The sequence below is a fragment of the Triturus cristatus genome, chromosome 7 (assembly GCF_964204655.1).
Source record: "Triturus cristatus chromosome 7, aTriCri1.1, whole genome shotgun sequence".
Classification (NCBI taxonomy): domain Eukaryota; kingdom Metazoa; phylum Chordata; class Amphibia; order Caudata; family Salamandridae; genus Triturus; species Triturus cristatus.
The window spans coordinates 634,271,722-634,294,299 of record NC_140590.1 but is presented as its reverse complement, the minus strand read 5'-3'; the positions used below and the strand labels follow the sequence as shown (position 1 = coordinate 634,294,299).

The 22,578-nt window shown below is 46.1% G+C and overlaps 1 protein-coding gene across 5 annotated transcripts in view; it reads left to right on the top strand.

The window, feature by feature from the left end:
- The window catches only part of BPTF (bromodomain PHD finger transcription factor), a 1,440,172-nt gene that overhangs the window by 1,202,110 nt on the left and 215,484 nt on the right, over window positions 1-22,578 (top strand). For all 5 annotated transcript variants that reach the window (XM_085617259.1, XM_085617261.1, XM_085617262.1 and 2 more), the window contains exon 27: window positions 19,247-19,626. In XM_085617259.1, the coding sequence (XP_085473385.1) occupies window positions 19,247-19,626 (380 nt within the window). The remainder of the gene's footprint in view (window positions 1-19,246; window positions 19,627-22,578) is intronic.

Genomic DNA, 22,578 nt, shown 5'->3' with positions numbered 1-22,578 from the left:
CGTGAAATGCAAGGTGCTTCCAGCCACGTTTTGACCCTCCCAGCCACTGTGGTGCGCAAGCATCCAGCCTATGCGTGGCTTAGGACACAGTACCCAGAGACCTCGTGAGTAGGGCAGCCAGTGGTTGGGCCAGTCCACCCGTACAACCCCCCAACACCACCCCCCATCGGCTGCCGCAACCTCCAAACCCTTAAAGTTTGCCCGCTTACCGTTATGGGTAGGATAGGTCAACACCTGTACCAATAACATCAGATCAATGGGTCCTTCAAATTGTCCAAAGGGGCTACTCCCTCCCCTTCGTAACTACCCCTCCACCCATGCACCTGCGTGCAACAGGATGGGGGAAGGACCATCTTAATTTGCCCCACCAGAAAGTGACGACTGTCTTGGTCAAGGGAGCCATAGAAAGGTGCCGATGCCAGAAGTAGGTTGTGGTTTTTATTCTCGCTACTTTTTTGTGCCCAAGAAGGATGGAGTATTTCATCCTATCCTAGACATGCACCCTTTTAATTTCTTCCTCGAGGAGAAGTTCAAAATGTTCACGCTTGCAATAGCTTCCTGTCTGCCCTGGACCAAGGAGACTAGTTGTTGGCTTTGGACTTGCAGGATTTGCACATTGCCATCCTGCCTACCCACAGGCATGGTTCACGGTGGGCAATGAGCACTTTCAGTTCCCTGTGCTCCCTCTTGGTCTTGCCAGCACCCCTCGGGTGTTCAACAAGATGATGATGGTGGTAGCAGCTCCTCTGCGGATATCAGGGTTGCTAATCTTCACCTATCTCGACAACTGGCAGTTGGAGGCGGGCACGCCCCAGGTTGTCCTCTTCCCACCTCCAGGCTACACCAAACCTCCTGCATTCGCTGGGGTTCACTATCAATATGCCAAAGTCACACCTGACTCCGCCTTAGATGCTCCCTTTCATCGAAGCTGTTCTGGACATACCATTTTGGACTTGTCCCGTCACCGCAACCCCCCCCCCCCCCCCCCCCGAAGGGTGACTCAAGAATATTAAGGCTGTGATTCAGATCTTTCATCCTCTATCCTCGATTTTGATGAAAATGGCACTGCTAGGCCTCATGGCCTCCTGCATCGTGCTTTTGAAACATGTCCGTTGCCATATGCAGACTCTGCAGTGGGAACTGAAGTACCAGTGGGTTCAGCATCGGGAAAATCTCTTCAACATCTTCGAGATCTCGGTGGGAACTGCAAAAGACCTGCAGTGGTGGTTATTGAACCGCGATTGGGTCAACAGTAGACCCCTTCCCCAACCAGATCTGACAATGGTAACAGATGTGTCACTCCTGAGATGGGGCAGCCATCGATACTGCAAAAAACAGGGCAGGGTGGGGTTGTGTACCCTTTGTCAAGAGGCTGTGCATTTCTGGGCATGACTGGAATGTCAGGACATTTCCCTGGTGGTTCGACACCTGGTGGGCTCTCTGAATACGAGGGTGGACAAACTCAGCCGAAAAGGCCTGGCGTATCATGAATGTAGTCGCCATCCGGAGGTGGTGCAAGATCTCTTTCAGCAGTGGGTAGAGTCTTGGTTAGATCTGTTCGCCACCGCCAAGAACACTCAAATGTCAGCAGTTCGGTACGCTGGAGTTTCCAAGGAGGCTCTAACTTGGAGACGCTTTTCATGTTGAGTAGAGCTCAGGCCTCCTGTATGCCTTACTGCCCATACCACTCCTGCTCAGAGTTATCAAGAAGATCAATAATGACCGGGCCCAGGTCATCCTTGTGGCTCCAGACTGGGCTCTGAGAGTTTGGTATCCTGAGCTGTTGACCATGGCCATGGTTCCTCCGATCAGGCTGCCCCTTTGGAAGGATCTTCTGTTGCAGCAGCAGAGGAGGGTTCTCCAGCCTAACCTGTCAACGCTCTGCCTTCTCTAGTGGAGAATGAGTGGGGATAGCTGACGTCTTTTAACCTTCTGCCCAAAGTCAGCGATGTTATTTTGGCAGCCCGGCATCTGTCCGCCAAAATGGTTTACGTCTGCCGTTGGCGCAAGTTTGTTCCATGGTGTGCAGAAAAGCAGATTGCCTCCTTTTTGCTCCCCTTTCTCAGGTTCTTGTCTTTATTCTTTCCCTTGCCCAGCAGGGCTCTGCTCTGGGCACCTTAAAGGGTTCGCTTTCTGCAGTTGCCTAACCAGCCACCCCTCTTTAAATCCCCTATTGTACATAGATTCTTGAAAGTTTTGCCACATAAGTTTCCTCTTTCCCCCTTTATCATACCTCAGTGGGTCCTTAATCTCGTCCTAACGTTTCTGATGTGCGCTCCCTGTTGAGCCCTTGCACAACTTTGCTCAGGTTCATTGCCATCAAGACAGCCTTCCTGTTGGTTAGTAAGCTTCAGGCTTTGTCATCCAAGCCCTCCGTACCTGAACATCTACCCGAACAAGCTGGTCCTGCGGATTAGTGTTTCCTTTCTAACAAAAGTTGACACTCCCTTTTATGTGGGCCAAAAGGACAGACTTTACAGACTGGACCCAAATAGAGCGTTGTCCTTCTACATTGACCGCATAAGAGAGTTCCTGGTGGACGACCGACTCTTAGTGTGGAATGTCAGAACGAAGAAGGGAAAGGCCATTAAAATCTGCTACGCATTGGCCAAGAAGCAACCCCGAGTACTTGCGTGCTCATTACACCGGAGCCAAGGCTGCGACCACTGCGTTAACATGCAGAATCTCGCTCCTGAACATCTGCCAGGCAGCAACGTGGGTTTCTCTGCGCATGTTCACAAAACACTACTGCCCGGACTGTCAGTTCCATCGGGACAGACACTTTGCCCGTTCGGACCTGCTGGACTTTTTAGTATGAAATTATTTTGCAGACCCATCTCCGGGGTGGTATTGCTTGAGTATCTATTCTAAGGTAAGACATTTGCGGCTAGAACTCTTGAACAAGTCACTTACATTCCGTAACACCTTATCTGGTAGAGTCTCGGCGGACAGGTTACTCCGTCACAACGGTGACAGATATCCCATCCGCCAAAATATAAATTCCATATGATTCCGTACTGACCCACCAGTCCTCCCCACTCTGCGAGTCGATTTCTGGGGACAGGGCTTTCCCCTTTTAGGGTCCTAATTTTCCACACCAGTGGTCACGCTCCTGGCATGGAAAGTCACAAAGAGACACTGACGTCGGCGCGCTTGAGTGGTGCCTATATATGTACTGCGCATGTCACTTCCAGCGTGTAGAACGCCGATGATGCCACCTCCTAGCGCACAGGTGTACTGCTTATGAAAAGTTTCCAGGAAGATTCTAAGGTAAGGAATCTACAGTTAGATAGCCTCTACCAGATAAGGCGTTACCAGAAATAAGTAACTTGTTCTTTATATAACCATCCTGCAGTTCCACAGGCATTAGCTGCGTTTCACGGGGGTACTGAAGCATTTTCAGCTTGTCGTGCTTCCCTAAGGCCTTTCCTGTGCCCCTGGGGTTTTCAGGAAAATTAAGGTGATGGTCACTGCCCTTCTTCAGAGGTCAGGAGTTCTTGGATTCCTGTATCTTAGAAAGTGGCTGCTGAAGTCAGGCTCACCGCAGTCGTAGACCACGTCTGGATGATGGCGGAACTCCTAGCATTGTTGGGGTTTATAATAAAGGAGCAGATGAGGAAGTTATTCCCTTAATGAAAAATAGGGCCAGAATCCTGAAAAATTATAGACCTATATCTTAACGCCTATTTTGTGCAAAAACCTTAGAGGCTCATGTAGCCCAGAAATTCTGATAGCACTTGCAGATGACTGATTTCCCCCATCTTTTCAAGCAGGATTTTTGACCTATGCACAGTACATAATCTGTAATGATGTCTGTTCTAGATTATCAAAATGGGATGATGATGATGATCAAGGCTGGTATCTTTACTGGTACTACTAGACCTGTCTGTTGCCTTTGACACGGTCGACCATAAGATACTGGTCGACCGTGTGAATGAAGTGAGACTTCAAGGAACCTCCTTAAGCTGTATTAAATATTTTCCGGCAGAGCGCAACCATGCAGTAAAGCTAGGGAAATTCTCAGCTAAGGCAGTATAGTGAGGGTTCTCATATGGCCCCTTACTTTAAACTCATCTATTTAATCACGGAATTAGTTTCCAGAGGATACAGAGTTTATAATTACACCAATGATTCAGTTGCAACTCTGCCTTAATGGAACATCGGCATTGCAACATGAATTCCAAAACATAATGAAATTTATTGCGGTCTGTGCTGGATGAGCGCCAATCATCTAAAGCTAAGCACAGAGAAGACCGAGTGAAGTCAGTTCAGTTAAAGTTTATATGGCTAAAAATTAGCCATAAAAGTGAAACATCTTAAAACATACATCTCATAAAAAAATAATGAAAATCGTTTAAAACATCTTTAAAATTAGATACTATTTAAAACCGTAGGAAAGTAGGATCTGCTTTTATGGTTTCCCCCACGTTTTGCTTGGAGTCCATGTGTTTTTGACCTAGTTTGCTGGGATCCTGCTAATCAGGACCCAGCAACTGTGCTTTCTCCCCTAAATTGACATGGTAAGTACTTTGGTACCTCCACAATTGGCTACTGGTGTACCCTTGTAAGTCCTTAGGATTATGGTAGTATGGTACTCAGGGCATAAGTACAACAGGGGTCTCCCATGGGCTGCAGCATGTACTGTGCCACACATGGGAACCCACTTAAACTATGACTACAGGCCTGCCATTGCAGCCTGTGTGAGCTGGTGCTTGCACCTCCCACAACAAATATAAAGTTTTCTTATAGCTGAGATCATTGTACATAAAACCTATATGTTACCCCTATATAAGGGACTTCGGTCCTGAGTGCATGGTGCTTGTTTATAAGTGTGAGGGTGCCCATGCATGAGCAGGACTCCCCGCAAACCACGGAGTTGATTCTCCAGGCTTGCAAGTGTGGGCAGCCATTTTTAGAGCTATAGTGGGCGTTAGTCATTACGAGATGCCTAACTGTATAGTGGCTGCACCAAACCCGGTCATGTTTGGTATCAAACATGCTGGTATCATACCCCAACACCGATTCCAGTGTTAGAAGTATTATCTCATGTACTGGTGGGCTCCTTATGGGACCCCCTTGTACTCCCAGTAACAACCTTTCAGGGTCTGCAAGCAAGCTAATGCCGACCACAGGCACGATTCTGCCCTCCTGCTGCTGAGCCATGCTCAAGCCGGGGAAGATAGGACAATAGGTTTCCTGTCATACAGAGGTGTGACTACCTCCCAGACAGGGCTTAGTGTATTGGGCCGGGGTGGGGGTGCTTGCCAGTGCCACCAGACTGCTTTGAAGGGCACATTTGGTGCCCTCCTTGCATACTCCAGTTTGAACCAGTTCAGGGAGCCCTTGGCTTGCGCTCTGGTGTGAAACTGGACAAAGGACATGGGAGTATTCTCCCCTCTGTCCTGCCTCTCCTCTGGGAGTGACCCCCGAGTTGTTCCAACCCTTTCCTTAGCATACGTAAAGGTTCACCTATGGGTGGGGTCCTTAGATTCATTGTGGGACAAGACGCAACCCTGAAACTACTTCAGTCTTCACTTGTGTAGACGCTTGGAATTCTTTGCCCTTCGACTTGAACCGAGATTGCACCAAGGAAGATTCCTGCTGCTCCTGGTCTCACTGTTCTTCATCATCTTTGTCTGTGCTGCTTCCAGGTTCTTCAACAGACCTGTGGGCATCAAGGTCACCTGAAGAAATCTCCCTTGGAGTGAAGGAGTCACTTCCCCTGCATCTGCAGGCACTGCAATGAAGCTGACCGGTCTGCTGCTCCTTTTGTCATGCGGACTTCCAAAGGCCTTACCTGTCCACTCTGCAACTTTGAGGCCACTGTCCCTCGTCTGAACCGCTGGAACCAAACCCCTGTGAACTGCATTGACATGGCGTTGCCAAGGTTTGTTGCTCTGAACTCCAGAGATCTTGAGGCTACAAGAACCTCCAGCCTCTAGCATCTCTTCCTTCCCAAGTTCAGCTTCCTCACCGTATTCTCTGCACTGTAGGCCTTCATCTTTGGTGAGCTGCTCAAGGTCCTCTTATGACTCATGTGTCTTTAGCCTGTGGTTCCGCCTGAGGGTCTTCTCTCGCTTCAGTGTCTCCCCTGCTTGCTTGGGACCTGCTCTGACTCTCCTGTTGTAGGTAAGTCCTTTGGACCTTGCTGGTCCCAACGTTGCTCCTTCTTCATTCTCCACGCCAGTTGCGGCTACCAAAGTTTGTTGGTGCCCCCCTCCGACACCGACCTCCTAGTCAGCGATACAACATGGGACTGCTTGTGCATGGCTCCCGGTCCTCCTCAGTGTTGCCTGGTCCTCATAGCTGCAGCGACAAGGTCACTGTTGATTCTTCAGAATCTCCTGACATCAATGGGCATTGTGTCGCCGTGCCTCCTGGTCACGTCCGAGTGCCATACTCTTTGTCACCTCTGCTTGTAGGTTCTTCACTTCCAGAATTCACCCTAGGAATCCACCGGACTCCTTCTCAGTCTTCTCCAGAGGCATCTTCTTGGAAGTCGTCCATTGTTGTCTACAGCAGGTTGTGACTTCACTTCACCCCTAAACACCTGGCTTCCCTGATGCAAGTAACCTGGTTCCCGGGGCATCCACAGGTGGGGTGGCTCTCCAACCTTCTGTCTTCCAAAATATTTTTTCGGGGTCCTCTGCGAAGGGTCCTTCTCCAAAACTGCAACTGCGACTTCTCCTTTGACTTCCATTGGGCATGCAGCTGTGTTTCCACTGTGTACACAGCCTCCGTGGAGTTCCGGAGTACTTACCATGGGTGGTTCCTGGTTTCCCCAGCTCCTCTGGGCCTTCTGGTCCAAGTTCTGATCTTCTTTGCAGTTTGCATTCCACTTTCTTACTATATGGTTTTGTCTCCCCCGGGAGACCAGTGTGTTGTGTGCGTACTTACCTGATTGCTTTTGAAGTATTTTTGTGTATTGTGTTTATAGCTCCAGGTAGGAGATATACCAATGTGATAGTGATATTGTGTTAAAAAGAATTATTTTTGCCTAACACTGTATGGTTTCCTTTCCTCTGACCTAAACTACAGATTAAACTGGTAAAACAAGCTGCTTAACACTCGTTGAAGATAAGCCTGAAGGCTGCTCTCCGCAGCAACCACTTGGAGAGCTTTCTATGGTTATCAAAGACCACCAAATTCACCATCAGGGTTGCCTGGATTAATGCAAGTTGCACCACTTGAATACGTGTGCACCATATACTAAGCCAGCCTCCTAACAAAACAATTATACATGATTATCATTCAGTTTGTGTAACTGGGTAGCAATCCTGTATGATAGCCTAATTTTCAAGGCACAGCAAATAAAATTCATAACAGCAATACAAGTCGGTTCTGTTTGGTACCAGCACCACAGAAGTATGGTACCAGCAAATTGTTACCTTGGAGCACTATACAATGTGCAAAAAAGCCTATTGTGTGAAGTGCTTTGTGGTGAAAAATTGTTCACGGACAAAACCAGTCAATGTTACCCTATGGAGAAAATGTGAGTTATCGGCCTTCAGGTAAGTACTCAACTGGCAGATTTATGGTTCTGGGCATAGACTCCGGGGTCTCCCAGGGTCAGGTAGGTACAGTTGTTACACCCTCAGCGGCACAGGGGCAGCCGAGTGCAGAGAGAGTGGGCCCAATGTTAGCCTATGGCGGGCAGGGGGCCTTTGGTTGGTGGCTGCATGCAGGCAGGCCACGTGGCTGTGGGAGCTGGGCTGGTCACTTACTCGGGGCAAGTGGGGAAGTAGAATAGGACAGATGCTGCACTTCCAGGGGCACTCGGGCGGCTGGGTGTAGGGTGCTTTTGAGCCGTCGGGCGCTCGATGTATTTCAATGGAGAAGCTGCAAGATGAACAAAGCTTGCAAGGAGATTCTTCAGGTGCGACCACCACTTCGAGAGGTAAATTGGGAAGCTGTAGGTTAGGTAGGCACCCAGGTGTTGGGCACAGGGGGCCGCAGGGTGCCGGGTTCAGGGGTGTCTTTTGGTGTCGGGGAATCTTACCCTCTGCTGGTTGCGGCTGGAGGGGTCCCTGGTATTGAGGCTGCAGACGTCGTCAAGAGCGTCGAGGAGGGTCCTTGGGTGCTGGATTCTTGGTCACAGTCGCCGGGGGGGGGACGTCCTCGTGGTCTTTGTTTGCACAGGCCGGGCTCGGCGGGTGCAAAGTGTGCTGGATTCGCGGTTCCTGGCTGGCACCAGGGGTTGTTGCTGTTTGAGCAGAACCACTGCGCGTGGGAGTCCCAGTCTTTAGATGAGCAAGGCAGTCAGGTCCTCTGGGGTTTTCAAGCTTGCTGACCACAGGAGACGCCGGGATTTAGCAGGAGCAAGTTCGAGGGTCGACAGGCCTGTAGGGATGGGGCCAAGTCAGTTGGTGTCATCCTCTTGTTAGCAGCTGCACGGCTGGTCTTCTTTCTTCTTTTTCTTCTTCTTGTTTCGGAATCGGGATCTGAGGAAGGAAGGTTCAGGGTGCGCCTAAATACTAAATTTAGGGGCGTTACAGGTGGGTAAAGGTCAGGGACCAATGGGTCCCTTCCCTGGGGTGGGTACACCCCCTATCCTGCCACTCTCCAGTGGGAGGGGGGCAGGAGCCTAGTCCTGATTGGGTAGGGCTCCCCATCCTCAAGATGCCGAGAGCCCGGAGTTGTGCTTCACCTCGCCTCCCCCACCTGAGGGGTGGGGTTGGTAGAGGCTGGCACACCCCCTTTCCTCACTTGGGTTTTCCTGCCGATCTTCCCGCCAGAGTGGGTGTCAGAACCGGTGGGGGCCAGTTGCAGAGTACAGCAAGTGGCCTGGGGAAGCTCACAAAGGCGGCATGCCTTTGAAGCTTCCCCTGCCCATTCTGGGTGTGGAGGCCTAGCACCTCGCCCAGGATGTGCTTTGTTGCAGGCCCACGAGAGCGGATGGCTCTCTACCCAGGGGTCCAGCAACATGTTTGCTGGGTGGCAGCCTAGGCAGCCTCTCAGTCAGGACGCTGGTTGTTGGTTAGTTTCAGGGGGCATCTCTAAGATGCCCTCTGTCGTGCATTTTACATTAAATCCCACACTGTCATCAGTGTGGGTTTAATGTGCTGAGAAGTTTGATACCAAACTTCTCAGTCTTCAGTGTAGCCATTATGGTGCTGCGGAGTTCGTAATGACAACCTCCCAGCACCATATACTCTTAATGGCAGCACTGCACTTACATTGCCCTGGAATGGACCTGGATACTGTAGGGGTACAGGGCTCATGCACCTGTACCCACACCACTGGCATATTGCACCCAGCTAGAGGGGTGACTGAGGTATGCCAGGGCAGTGTGTTTGTGTACATGGCACACAGGGATGTGTGCCATGTCGACTCTGTTTTGTTCTGCACCAACACACGCAGCCTGCAAAGGCAGTGTGTGAGTGTCAGGGTACAGGGCCTCTAAGGGTGGTACAATAAGTGCTGCAGCTCTTAGGGGCCTTCTCTGGTCACAGTGCCCTGGGTACCTAGGGTACCATTTACCAGGTGCTGACCTGTGGCCAGAGATGCCAATTGGGTTTTGGTTTCAATACAGTTTTAGGGAAGGAACGCAGGCCCTGGGCACCTGATTGGCAGGAACACAGGGCACACTCAGTCACAGTACATCAGAAATTCAGCAAAAAGTGGGGGCATACCATGCAACAAAGATGGCACTTTCTCAAATGGACAATATGGCAGATTTGTAAACCATGAACCACGTGGTAAATGCTAATAAAAAGTGCTAAGTGTTCAATCTTAAGTGCATCATATATAACCTGTGCTGTGCATTTATCATAAATATCCATGAGTGCTCCAATCCTTAGGTTGTCTGTAGAACCATATGACACACGGACAGGGATTTGGCACCTTCTATTTTAATACAGGATTTCTCATGATGATTAAAAAACAGATACTTCTCTCTGTCTTTGGACATTGTATCTATAGACTCAGGATTATCAAACAGCTCAGATACCGCCAGAGTTACATGGGCCTGTTTAATATAGGAGAGCCAATGTATAGCACTCATATTATCTAACGCCAAATAGTCTTTAATTGCTGTTATTGAAAAGCATGTTTCCCCTTTACCCCAGACTGACATCCCCAGCAATATGGACATTATCTTTACTAGATCTTCCCTATAACATAAGTCTGCCTCAGAATGACACACTGAGGAGAGACACGCTTGTGGGACTGCTAGCTATCTACATAAAAAATTGTGTTCTGCCCTCTGAAGAATAGCTGGGTTTGTATACTCACATGACCCGGCACCATAAAAAGCTACTGAGAGGCATTTGCTTTTATAGATTTCCAAACTACTTTTAGTTGGTGCATGCCCAACTTGGAAACAAATCTAAATGCAGACTTTGAAAATGTTTGAGCTCTAAAGTTAAATAGTTGTCTGCAAGTCAAGGCAGAGTCAAAATTAACGCTTATTTATGTAAAACATGTTAGTCTTCCCATATGTTTGTTCCCAATTGAGATCGGACCTTAGTGGTTTTTGTACCAGAGGTGTTAATGAAAGACTTAGTTAAATTGGTGTAAAGATTTAAGGACTTCATGAAGTAAATAAATTCACGTAATAGGGTTTGGAACCCATTCGCCATCCTTGACAAAAGGACTGCATCGTCTGCACACCACAGAACTGTGATGTTTCCTCAAGTGAGGCATACATTTTGCTTTTTCAATTGTCTCTCCAAGCCATTAATATCAGCTGTAAATAAGAAGGAAACCATGGTGCATCCCTCCTAGACCCCACATGTCAAACCAGTTTTCTCTGTGCACTCCCTATTTTGAACCATAGCAGACCCTGGCGGTCGTGTCCAGGTGTAGATGACTTAACAAAGATATTATTGGTTTTTCGATCCTTGTGGTTTCTTGATTGCCCACAGCTTGAAATGGTTCACAGTGTTATATTCATGAATGCCTTGTGAATCACCCCCTGCTTGGCTTTAACATATTTTCCAGTCATCAAATCTAGATGGAGACACTGGCCAGTTATCCCCAGGCCAGAGCGAAAGCCATATGGTGCCTCTGTTCTTGATATAACGCTTCCCAAAATGTTCACAGTCGAATAGACAATGATCTAGGACAATAACAGCTTAGTTCATTCCTGTCTCCCTTTTTGAAAATGTGTTGTGCTATAATAGCTTCAGACCACGATTGTGGAATGGTATTAACGATGGCAGCCTTGATTACATTTGTTATAAGTGGGGCCCATAGAGGTATATTATCCTTAAAAACATCAGTCAGAGCTTTGTCGGGGCCTGGAGCTTTTGCCTGACGAGCTGTTAATAATTACCATACTCGCTGCCTTCACCTCTATTGAGTGGCTAACCTCTAGCGCTCCTTTTTGGTCAGTTATGCATTCAAAGATGTGTAAAGCAGGTGGGCAGAATCGAAAATATTTTCAAAATGTTCAACCCACTTAACGGCAGGAATAAGGTTGTTCACCATGGGAAAAGCAGGGTTATTAAAATACAAGGCATTCACCACCCTCCAAAAAGCGGTACAAACTATATTTCTCCCTACAACTTTCAAGTCCCCTGAAGCTTTTTTCTAAAGTCATCCTTCCTCAGCGCTATTAACGCTTTATATGACTTCCTACAGACCTGGATGTCAACCCTCAAGCGTGGTAATTCTGTTAGGGCTAAGTGATACTTTTTATGAGTAATAGAACTAACATGATTAAACCAGTTACAGGGCTGTCCTCCTCTTGGAAATTGCTTTTGTGGTTATCAGCAATTTTATAGTGTCACAAACGGAACAAAATAAACATAATATGATTTGTGATTCTGCATCTTGCTTCAGACATTCCCTGCATGCTTCCCCTTCTGTGGATAAAAGGTTTTCCAAAAATGTAAGGCCTTTATTTTGTTATACTTATTAGCCACCCCTTTATTAGCGCCTGTTTTCACACTTATCCTTAAACCGACTATGAGTGGGTTCTGGTCAATTGGGCATAATTTTTTTAATTAGAAACCACATTTGAGAACTTCGCAGAGAACTGGATGAAGTTTCTCCCCAGCTCAATACATGTAAACGTTGAAACTATGCATTCCGAAAAAGACTGCATCTGATGCAAAAACCAAATTATGCTTTATTAAACTATTCAGTGCCTCCCCGTAAGAGTTCTGTTTAGTCTTCCCCAGCTGAATCAATAAAACCACATAATGACAAATTAGAACATGTATATATTTTTGTATTTACAGTTTCCTTCCAGCCAATTGTAGGAGGCCTTTGACTTTATCTTAACCAACTAATGATTTCATTGTCTAGGTCCACAACCATTTGACAACAACCTGGATCAAACCTATTTTGATAAAAAAATTATCAATAATAAATCCTTAAAGCCCCTAATCTTTATGAGTATGATTTGATAATGAGACGAGTTTCTCACCGCCCCAACAAAAAAACCTGACAGATTAGCTGAGATGAGGATAGCCAGTCTACCCCCTGGGCTCTTCCCGCTTTAGCTTATACTGCCGGCTTGCATATAGTATAATATCCATTAATATTGAAGGCCTCTGTAGTCCCAGTTTCATGACTGCATATAATTTCATAATTGTCAATTAAAGCCAGCCAGTCAGAATTTTCCAGTTTGCTTCTAATTCCCAGAATGGTCCATTTAAATAGCTTAATATTCGGATTGTTCAAATCCCCCTGGCCAGGTGGAACTCGATCTCCATGATGATTGTAGTCTGGGATCATTCTATGCTGCCCCTCGTCCCATATATTCTCTGAGTGTTCATGTTTACTTTTGTAGATGGTAGCAGTTAGTCAATTTCTTCTAATACCTGAAGTGGTTCAAATGAATTTCTTGTGACTGTATTATATGGTCTGATCAGGCCAAATTGTATTGAGGAAGAAGCTCTCATGGGTAGCTGTTTGTCTGTGTTCTGGATTTTAGAAGTAACCTTATGGGCATACCTTAATTCTCCTCTCCAAGTTAGCCCTGAATTGAAGTCTGGGCAGTAAATTCCCAGTCAAAATAGGCTTTTATTTTAATTTTATCACCCGCAATCACTGAAATATTGTTTTTTTAACCATAGCCTATCAATCCACCCAATCCTTCTCATTACTGTTATTTATTCACATAGAACATGGGCCCAACAACAATGTTTCTTTAACCATTGAGCACCTTTATTATTAAGTTCATGCCATTCTTCCTCGGAGGTCAGGTAAAGCAGGGACATTTTCTAATACAATTATAAATGAAGTAGATTCTGGCAGTAATTGGAAGTGAAGTGTGCTGTCCCTATGTTGAGTTTGTTGTAATTGGGATGGATTTTTGGGGATATTCATAATATTGGTCTGCCTCTCTTCTATTCCTCCCCGTATTTTCCCATGGGTGCCCCATGAGAATCATGCTATTTGTTGACTCATCATTAATTTTATTTGCATGGTTCAACTGTTTGCTTTGTGCCACACAATTTGCTACATTATCCGCTGCTGTTGATGTTGTTGTTAATGATTTCGAATGATCATGAGTGTTTTCTGATTCTTCTTGGTCATCTACAGTGGTAAAAATGAAATGTTATCTTCTAGAACTTCTCATTTATCCAGCACAGAGTTAAAGAAACCCCCTTAATGAGTCTTCTAGTTTTAATAAAGAACTTGAAAAATGTGTAATTACATTTAACTCTAGTTATTTCAAATCCTTTGAATTCCAGCAAAGAGGGCTTTCTGTTAGATCCTCAAGGGGGCTTGTGTTGTGAACAATGACTATATAATCAGTTAGCTTCTTTGTTACAGTCCTTATACTTGCTGAATAATCTCCTTTTTAGGTCAACCCTATAGCGGCAGCGCGCATGCGCTGCTCACTTTGCGAGGCATGCAGTATTCAGCATAGAGTGGAAGCTCCGCCCACTCTACGCCCATGTTTTCCATTGGCTCGTGTCATTGTCTTTCGTAAATGCTGCCGTCTAATTGATTATGAGGCTTGTTAGTCCCTCCTTACTATTGCCATGTCGTCATTTGTACCCTCCCATGGCTACTGGCCCCTTTACTTCGAGCGTTACACAGTACTTTCCTGTTATTTAGACTGTGAGCACTACTTTGTCCGTGCCTTCTCGCTCCCTTCTCCCCCTGCCCGCACTCCCGTCGTCCGTGCTGCCCCCCCACCTCCTGTTGTCCGTATTGCAATGCAATAGGTCTTCCATAAATGTGAGTCCTATTGCATTGCAAATGCTTGTTTTCTTTTTAGCTGGTAGAGGCTTAATGATTTTGGGACGGTCAGAAAGGATACTTAAGGACTAGTTATGGATGCAAGAAGTGGAGATTGAGGGAGCCCGCTTTTTGTTAGTGGGCTTGTTGCTTGCTTCAGGAGCCCTCAACCCCTACAACACTTGAGCTGACAGTGGAGTGCCATTCAAATCACTAGAAACCTCTTGTGCTACAGAGAGCCTTTCCTTCCCAAGCCCTATCTTATCAATCACTTCCATAGTGCTCAGGAGGTAATTGGCAATGGAGGTCATAGATATCCTTGACCTTTCCTCCCCCGCTTTTGTTGTATTCATTTTCCTTGTACCCATTTCCGAGAGAGGATTCTCTTTCCATTTTCAAACCAAGGACTCTTGTTCTAAACAAAAGGACTAGTCTTTTGGACCAACTTTATTGGCCCAGAGAATGGGGCACAGTGCCCAAACCAACATCGCCATTAAAAACGCCTAAGTGTTGTCTATGTCTTCAAATTACCGATGAAACCACAAGTAAGATGAATAGTATTTAATTGCTCATTCTCTTGAAAGTGTTGAGGAATATTGCGCCATTCTTTCCAAGCGAGGCACGGAACTTATAGTGATCAAGGTCATCATTTCTAGACTCGAACATGTCAATTCTGTTTACAAGGGCTTACCCAGTACTACCCTACATAGGCTCCATGAAATTCAAAATGAGGCTGCAAGATTTATATTTCAAATCCTTAGAAACTCACATGCCACTCCATTTCTGAAAAAGCTTCACTGGTTCCCGGTGAAGCAACACAAGTAGTTCAAAATCTGCTGCTTTGCTTTTAAACGTCTGAATGGACTAGCACAGTTATTTGTGACAAAGAAAGTGGAAAGGTATATTCCAACTCACAATCTAAGATCTACATATGCTGACCAACTTAGTGTCTCATAGTTTTGCAACCAACTTAGTGTCTCATAGTTTTGCAAGAGTAGATCTGACGGATGTTGCTTTGCAACACTAGTCATGGCAGTTTGGCGCTCTTTGCCTAACACAATCCACTTCGATGCTGACTTTAAGTTATTTCTGAAAAATGTAAAGACTTGGTTTCTTAGCAAGCCTAGCCTATTAATTCTAGCCTTCCCTCCCTGATCGAAACTCTGCCTCAGTATTGATGTCTTAGTAAAAGCGCCAAGAAACCATAGACGACCATGTGCACTATACAAGAACAATTAACATAACTTAGCTTCAAAGCACTCAACACCCACAACATGAATTTCAAAGAACCAGACACTAAATCACATCTCTGGGTGTGCACTATAAAAGTGGGAGCATGAGACCCACAAGCTGTTCATCAGCATGATAAGATCACGAAGACCTCAAGCTTCTGCCACCAAGACTGAGACCAAGGCCTGTTAGTCTTCCTGCTGGGCGAGGGACCATCGCCCAGGAAATCACCACCACTTCCCCTGAGCCTGAAGCACCAGCCTTCTGCTTACCAAGATGTGGTGATGAAGAAAGCACACACGGTATGCTTCAACAGGTAAGCTTTATTTACGGCCTGTCATTGCATGGCTTACGTCCAGCCAAATTCCAACTGCCCGCAGTGGAATCCACGCAACCCAACACTCCGAAACTACATGATGCTGGCACACGAGCCAGCACGAGGAAAGATTACAACCCAAGACCATAGGACTCTGTGAGGAGGAGGAGCGTCTGGAGGGAGTGAGACCCATCAGGATCCTGTCAAATTGTATCCTGGTGAGTGACACCCGATCCAGTCATGGCTGTATGCCCCTCTCATTAAGTCGGCGACCACCCGTATGCCAAGTGGGGGCCACCTTTAAGTAAGGTCTGTCGCCCTTGATGTGCTGCAACCCTGCAACCCCCCACCCACATTCCAGGTGTGGGTCTACAAGAAAATACCTGCCCTAGAGACCTCACTTGTGGTAATATTTACAGAAAGCAAAGGAGACTTCCGGCATCACCACAGAGACTGCATGGGCCAGTCCTCACTGGGAGTTGTGCACACTTACATAACATAACGTGTATTTGTAAAGCACGCGTTCACCCAGAAGGGTATCTTCGCACTTGGCACTGTTTAAATGGCTCTTAAAACCAGATCAAGACTTTGCTGCATGTTGACTAGTGTGGCTCACTCCTGAAAGTCACATCCATTATTGAATGGAGAATAACCCACTCCATTCGAAGGGAAGGAAGAAAGCTGGAACATTGCCAAGGATGATTATAGCGCTCCGATCTTAAGTGACTGTGGATAGCATTTAGATTGCTCATATATATATATATATATATATATCAATAACGCTTGCCTTGAATCCTTATGTACAGCAGAAAGCAAGAGCAGACCCGAATTTGCCTAGAATGATGTTTTATTAGCACATCACCATGTCGCCATTATATATATATATATATATATATATATATATATATATATATATATATGTGTGTGTGTGTGTGTGTTCTTATATTAAATGCTACTTTCATCACAAAGTATTTGTCTGGACAGTCATTTTTTGGGGGGTGCGGTTCGTACTTTGTTTTGTGCCTGTGTATGCCTTGACACCCCCTCCCCCCTCAAGAAGCATTGAACTGCTTGACCCGTGGTACTACTGAAATTCAAGTGCTGAAAAGGTAGTACTACGCTCAGCTGTTTGGGACCCATTGTAGGTCTGGCCTGGGTCAGCAGGAATAAAAGGCCACAACCCCCACAGTTGGTCTCAGTAACACCTGCCTGACCCATGGCCCACTAAAGGGGAGTTTGACAAAGCCATTACGGTGGACACTGTATAAGGTTATTTTTCAGCCTTTTTACGTATGTCAATCCAACTCTCATTGTCTAAATTGCCTATTGCAATGACATTTATTAAAGGTTTGACACACCTGTTCCCTCCCAATCAGTTTGTGATGTAACAGCGGGACCTTACCTTGGTCTTGAGATTTCTAGTGCATACATCTTTCGAGCCTGTGCAGAGCTGCTTGTTGCTTCGCCTGATCTTGAAGACGGTTTTCCTCATTCCAATTAGGTCAGCGCGTCGCATGCGACAACTGCAGGCTCGGACAGTGTAACCACCCTACACCGCTGCCTTTACAGACAAATGGTACTGAAGAACCAGGCATTCTTCTTGCCAAATATTCTCATTCTTTTCATGTCTCGCAGTCATTCACTCTACTTGCGTTTTTTACTCACTTTTTGAAAAAGGAGAAGCTCCATTGGTTTAGTCACAAAAGGGTTTTAAAGGGACCAAAGAATAGATGTTCAACTTTGTGTGGGGTTCTCTGGAGCATAGAAAGGAAAAGCTGAGCAGAAGAGCCCTGTTGAGGTGGATAATCCACTGCATTAAGATGTGCATCACCTTGTCCAAGAAACAACCCCCCGGTTGATCTGATAGTCCATTCCACCAGGGCTAATGCTGCTAACATTGCATTGGTGTGATGAGTGCCTGTCCTTGTTATTTGCCAGGCTGTGATGTGGGCATCTGTGCATATGTTCATGAAGTACTACTGCCTTGACAGCCAGATCTGACAGGAAGGACACTTTACCCACTCAGTAAAGCAAGACTTTGTTGTGTAATGTACTCTACAAACCCTTCACCTTGTAAGGGTACTGCTTTCATATCTGTTGCAAGGTGGGGAATTTCCAGATAAAAGTATCCATCAGATGTTTGGTTAACTCTCATACTTGCTGATAATCTATCTAACCTCTGACTGCTCACTGCTCTCCCACCTCCCTGTTCCATGGAGTGTTCTCTTTTTTAAAAGGATCTGAAGTTAGTTCTCAGCACGCTGTTTCCACCTATCGTTAATACTCTGGGTCTGAGGGTTCATAAAGGAAAAAGACAAACTGACATTGTTATGTACGGCTCCTCTCTATAACTTCTGGGGCGGTAAGAAGTCACTGCAGAGCTGCACAACGCCACCTACTGGCGTCCTAAAGCACGGCATTTTCTGACAGAATTAATGTATTTGTTCCCTCCCACTCCATTGCTAGTTCCTCAGTGAGATTAAAACGTTATGGTGATTTTTCTCACTGAGTCTCCATTTGGGCCTATGCACTGTTACCTTGTTCTACTTCTCACTCTAATGATGGACTTCACCTCATAGTGTCAATGAGCTAAATGTCATCTCACTGACCACTCTGATGGTATTCTACACAGATACAGGCTCTGCCCATCTTTTCTACCAAACATGGCATCTCCTTTCACATGGTTTTGTCCATCACTCTTCCATAATGTTTCACTCCTTATCCCACCACAGAGTGATATAGTGTAAACCCCAGGCATGCAAAGTCCTGCTACATCGGCCACACACAACAGGACAGAGTGGATTATCTTTGTGCTGTAGCCAGGATGGGCAAAGCGGTTCCAAATGCACCATTTCATGTTTGTTTATCCACCAAATCAAGATCTGTCTTGCCTTGGCTTGTGACGGATACCTTGCCAGGACTGAGCTACTTTATTTCCTTGGGTTATCTGGTACTACTGAGTTCGTCTCCCAGAGAGTATTGCTGTAATCCTTATTAGGTGAGCAATGTGCGTTAAGGTATAGCCATCAGAAAAAAAGTTACTTGCCTTTGGTAACACAGTTTCTGCCAGATACATAATCTTGCTGCAGATTCCTCAACCCCCACTTCCCTCCCTGTTGAGTTAGTGCCGAGAATACGACACTGGGGTATGCAAAATTATTATATGCTAAACTGTTGCAGTCATTGTTTCTATATCTGGTCCTTTCTGTACACTTAGATTGGGTGTGGAAAAGGCACCATGAACTAGCACCAACACCCTGCTGTCTCGTCCAGGGTGGGAGGACACACAGCTTGAGCTTTTGATGTCACCTACAGCAGTTGGAGAGCGTATGCTAGGTAAAGTTTTGGGATCAGTGCTACACTTAAAGGATGTTCATAACGTGAGGAATCTGCAGAAAGATTATGTATCCACCAGAAATTCGAGCAGTTCTTTAAGGCATTTACAAAATGCAGATCTAGATCAGTGCAAAAAACCAGTGCAGAGCTTTGACACATTTCATGGCTAAAAAACAAATATCTAGAGCTTACTCTGTAAAAGTCTGCATTTTTTTTTTATTTCAGGAAGAGTTAAAGAAAGATCTAAACAAAATGAAGAAAGAAAAAGAAAAGGCACAAGCTGCAGCTGCTGCATTGGCAAGTGCAGCTGCTGCAGTGGCGGCTGCTGCAACTGCAGCAAAAATATCCCCTCCACCACCACTCCCAACTCCACCAATGTCACCACCCACCCAGCATGTGACTGTTATGACATCGAGTACATCAGTAACATCTGCCTCATCATCATCGCATAAGAGGAAACGAGATGATGAAAAAGATCTCTCTTACTCAAAATCTAAGAAAAAGAAAATGATTTCTACTACCTCAGTGGATTCAAAGGAAACAAAAGAGGATGCGCAAGACACAAAGCTTTACTGTGTCTGTAAAACACCTTATGATGAGTCAAAGTGAGTTAAATTCTGTCTTTTTATGTATTTTGTTGTCTGCAATTAATTCTTAAAATGGTGTGTGTGTTAAAAAAATAAATATATGGTTGATATTAACCTGCATGCCTTAGCAGACAATTAGCAGCTTTTCCCACCACATTGTACTTGCACAGTATGGCAGCGTGTTCTCATAACCGTTCTTTGTGCAAATTTCATTGAGTTGGTGTATGGTGTCGAAAGTAGAAATTGAAGTGGGTCACCTTCAAGCTTTTTATAAGTGAGATGCAAGGGGCAAATTTGTTATTCCAAAGCCTGGTAAAGTTTTTTGCTTTGTTTGTTTTAACGTTTGTAGCCAACGATTACACTGCCAAACTGATGTTGTTAATTCTACACATTCCCCCCAAACATTTTCAAGATTGATTTATTTTCTTGTCTAATTGGCTGCCTTCAAAATAACATGGCTGGAAATATTTCTGAGTTACTTTGTTGTATTAACGTTTTTGTATCTGAAACTGTTCTCAATACTTTGATTCTTACCTTTTGAGATCCACTTTTTGATTTTCTCCAGAGGGACTACATATAATCTCGGGTGCCTTTGTTTGAAGTAGCTTATCCTCCTATTCTTATCCCACCTAAAACTGTGCCTTGAAAATAACTTTGCTTTACTCTGACCTTATTGAAGACTTACACAGGCAAAGAGAAGCCATTTCTCTATTCTAGCTGTGTCAAAGCTATGTTCCCCCTGAATTTAGCACTACCCCTGCCACAAACAAAAAACCTTGCCAGACTGCACACTTAAACCCTTTAGATCCAGGATTGATAAGACTTAGCAAACATGCAAGGCATCTCTGGATAGTAGACTTTAATCTAGGGCTTATTCTTTCGGGAAAGACATTTTTTCGGTGTTCCATACATTAGTTGGGCTGGTGGTGAACCTTAAATTCCTTGAGCAATCTTTTTTTTTTTTCAGGTTCCAAAACATTTTAGTCTTCTAAAGCCTTAAGTGGCAACTTGCCTCATAAACCAAGGTCTGCCATACCCAGTTAGTCACACCTTTTCATATTAAAACAGTCTTACTTCTACTAAATTGGCAGCTTAGCTCCTTTAAGAGGAACTATCTGATAGAGGCTTCGAGCTGCAAATTCATTACCTTAGAATTCCCCAGGTGTCAAGCTGGATCTGGAAACTTTCGCATGAGTAGTACCCCTTGCGCACGCCGTCCGGTGGCTCCATTCGGCTCCGCGTGATGGCAGCGTTAGTGTTGTTTATGATGTCTCGGTCACCTATATAGGCACCAACCAGGCACACGGACTCCTGTTCTTTTCTTTCCACGTCAGTTAAGTGCCGATCCCGGAAGCGCTACCCCTCTGTTGCTTTTTGACAGGTTTTTTCAACATTTTGTTTACTGTTTTTCCTTGAGACTTTCAAGGATGTCTTATAGAAAGACCAGGTTCAAACTGTGTGGTGCCTGTCACTGCAACATGTCAGTTACCGACCCCCACCTCATCTGCCTTTGGTGTGTTGAGCATGACTATGACTCAAAATTTTGCTCGGACTGTTGGGCCATGGCTCCAAAGGCCTTGTGAGTGCAGGCTTTGAGGCTCCTTGCGGCCTGGCAGTCAACACCAACCAGTGAAACTCTGTAAGGAGATCCCGGTCCCGTTCAAAGAAGATGAGGTCCTGGGACGCTCTCGAAGAGCCAAATCTTCTTCCTCCCATTTCAGGTCTTCGGGACACTTTGGAAAGACAGATGGGCTGCTATGAGGAACTTGGGGATGCCAGTGGACCCAGCACATCCGCAGATACTGGCATGCTTTCTCCTCCAACTGTGGCTACAGAGTAGAGGGCTTCTTATGCCTTGGTGGTAAGGAGGGCAGCTGAGGTCCTTGGACTGGAGTTGCCCTCTGTGCAGTTCAGGACTAATCTCCTGATCAAAGTGCTGCAGCCTGGGGCTTCCACCTCTGAACCCCTATTGCCCTTCAATGAGGCACTTACTGACATCCTACTAGGCACGTGGTCCAAGCATAGCTCAGCGGCTTCTGTGAATACGACAATTGCACGTCCCCATCGTCCAGCTCCTTGCGACCCAAAGCTCCTCAGCTAGCACCCTCTCCCTGATAGCTTGATAGTACAGGCTTCTACTTCTCATGGTGCATTCCCTTCTGCCCCTCTGGATAGGGAATCCAAGAGACTGGAAACATGTGGGAAGAAGATTTTTTCTTCTGCCAGTCTGGCACAGCGGTCGGTGAATACCGCATGCTTATTGAACCGTTTCTCCCTCTCTCTTTGGGAAACGGTTGCACAAGTGCTGCCTCAGGTCCCGTAGGAGGCCTGGGCCGTACTCTCCCAGGCAGTGATGGATGGGAGCGATGCAGCAAAATTTACCATTGTGTGGCCTTGACACGACTGACTCACTGGGCAGAGCGGTTTCTTTGACAGTCGCCTTATGGCGCCATGCCTGGTTGAGAACGTCTGGTTTCTCTGGCGATGGCCAGGGTAATTTGATGGACATGCTCTTTGATGGATCTCATCTCTTTGGAGAGAAGGCAGATTCTGCCTTGGAGCCCTTCAAGCATTCTTGAGTTACAGACAGATCCTTGGGCCTCTCAGTGACATCACGTGGCCAGTCTAACTTTCGCCCCTTTTGAGGCCACAGAATGGGTTTCCAGCTGTGCCAACAGCATCCCAGCCACCTTCCTGCACAGACTTCCCAAGTTGTGCGAGGACGTTAGCACGGTTCATTCTGTCCTCGGAATGGAAGCCAGAAGTCGTCTGCCACCCAGCCCTTGGCTGCCGCAACCCCCAAGCCCTCCTGGTCTGACTCTGCAAGACCAGGCTACTCCAGTTGGTGGGAGAATCCATCATCTTCTTCCTCACTGGAATCCCATAACATCGGGCAAGTGCGTCTTTCAGATCATTCAGGAGGGCTATTCTCTGCCTTTTCTTTATTTTCCTCCTCCTATTCCGCCACTT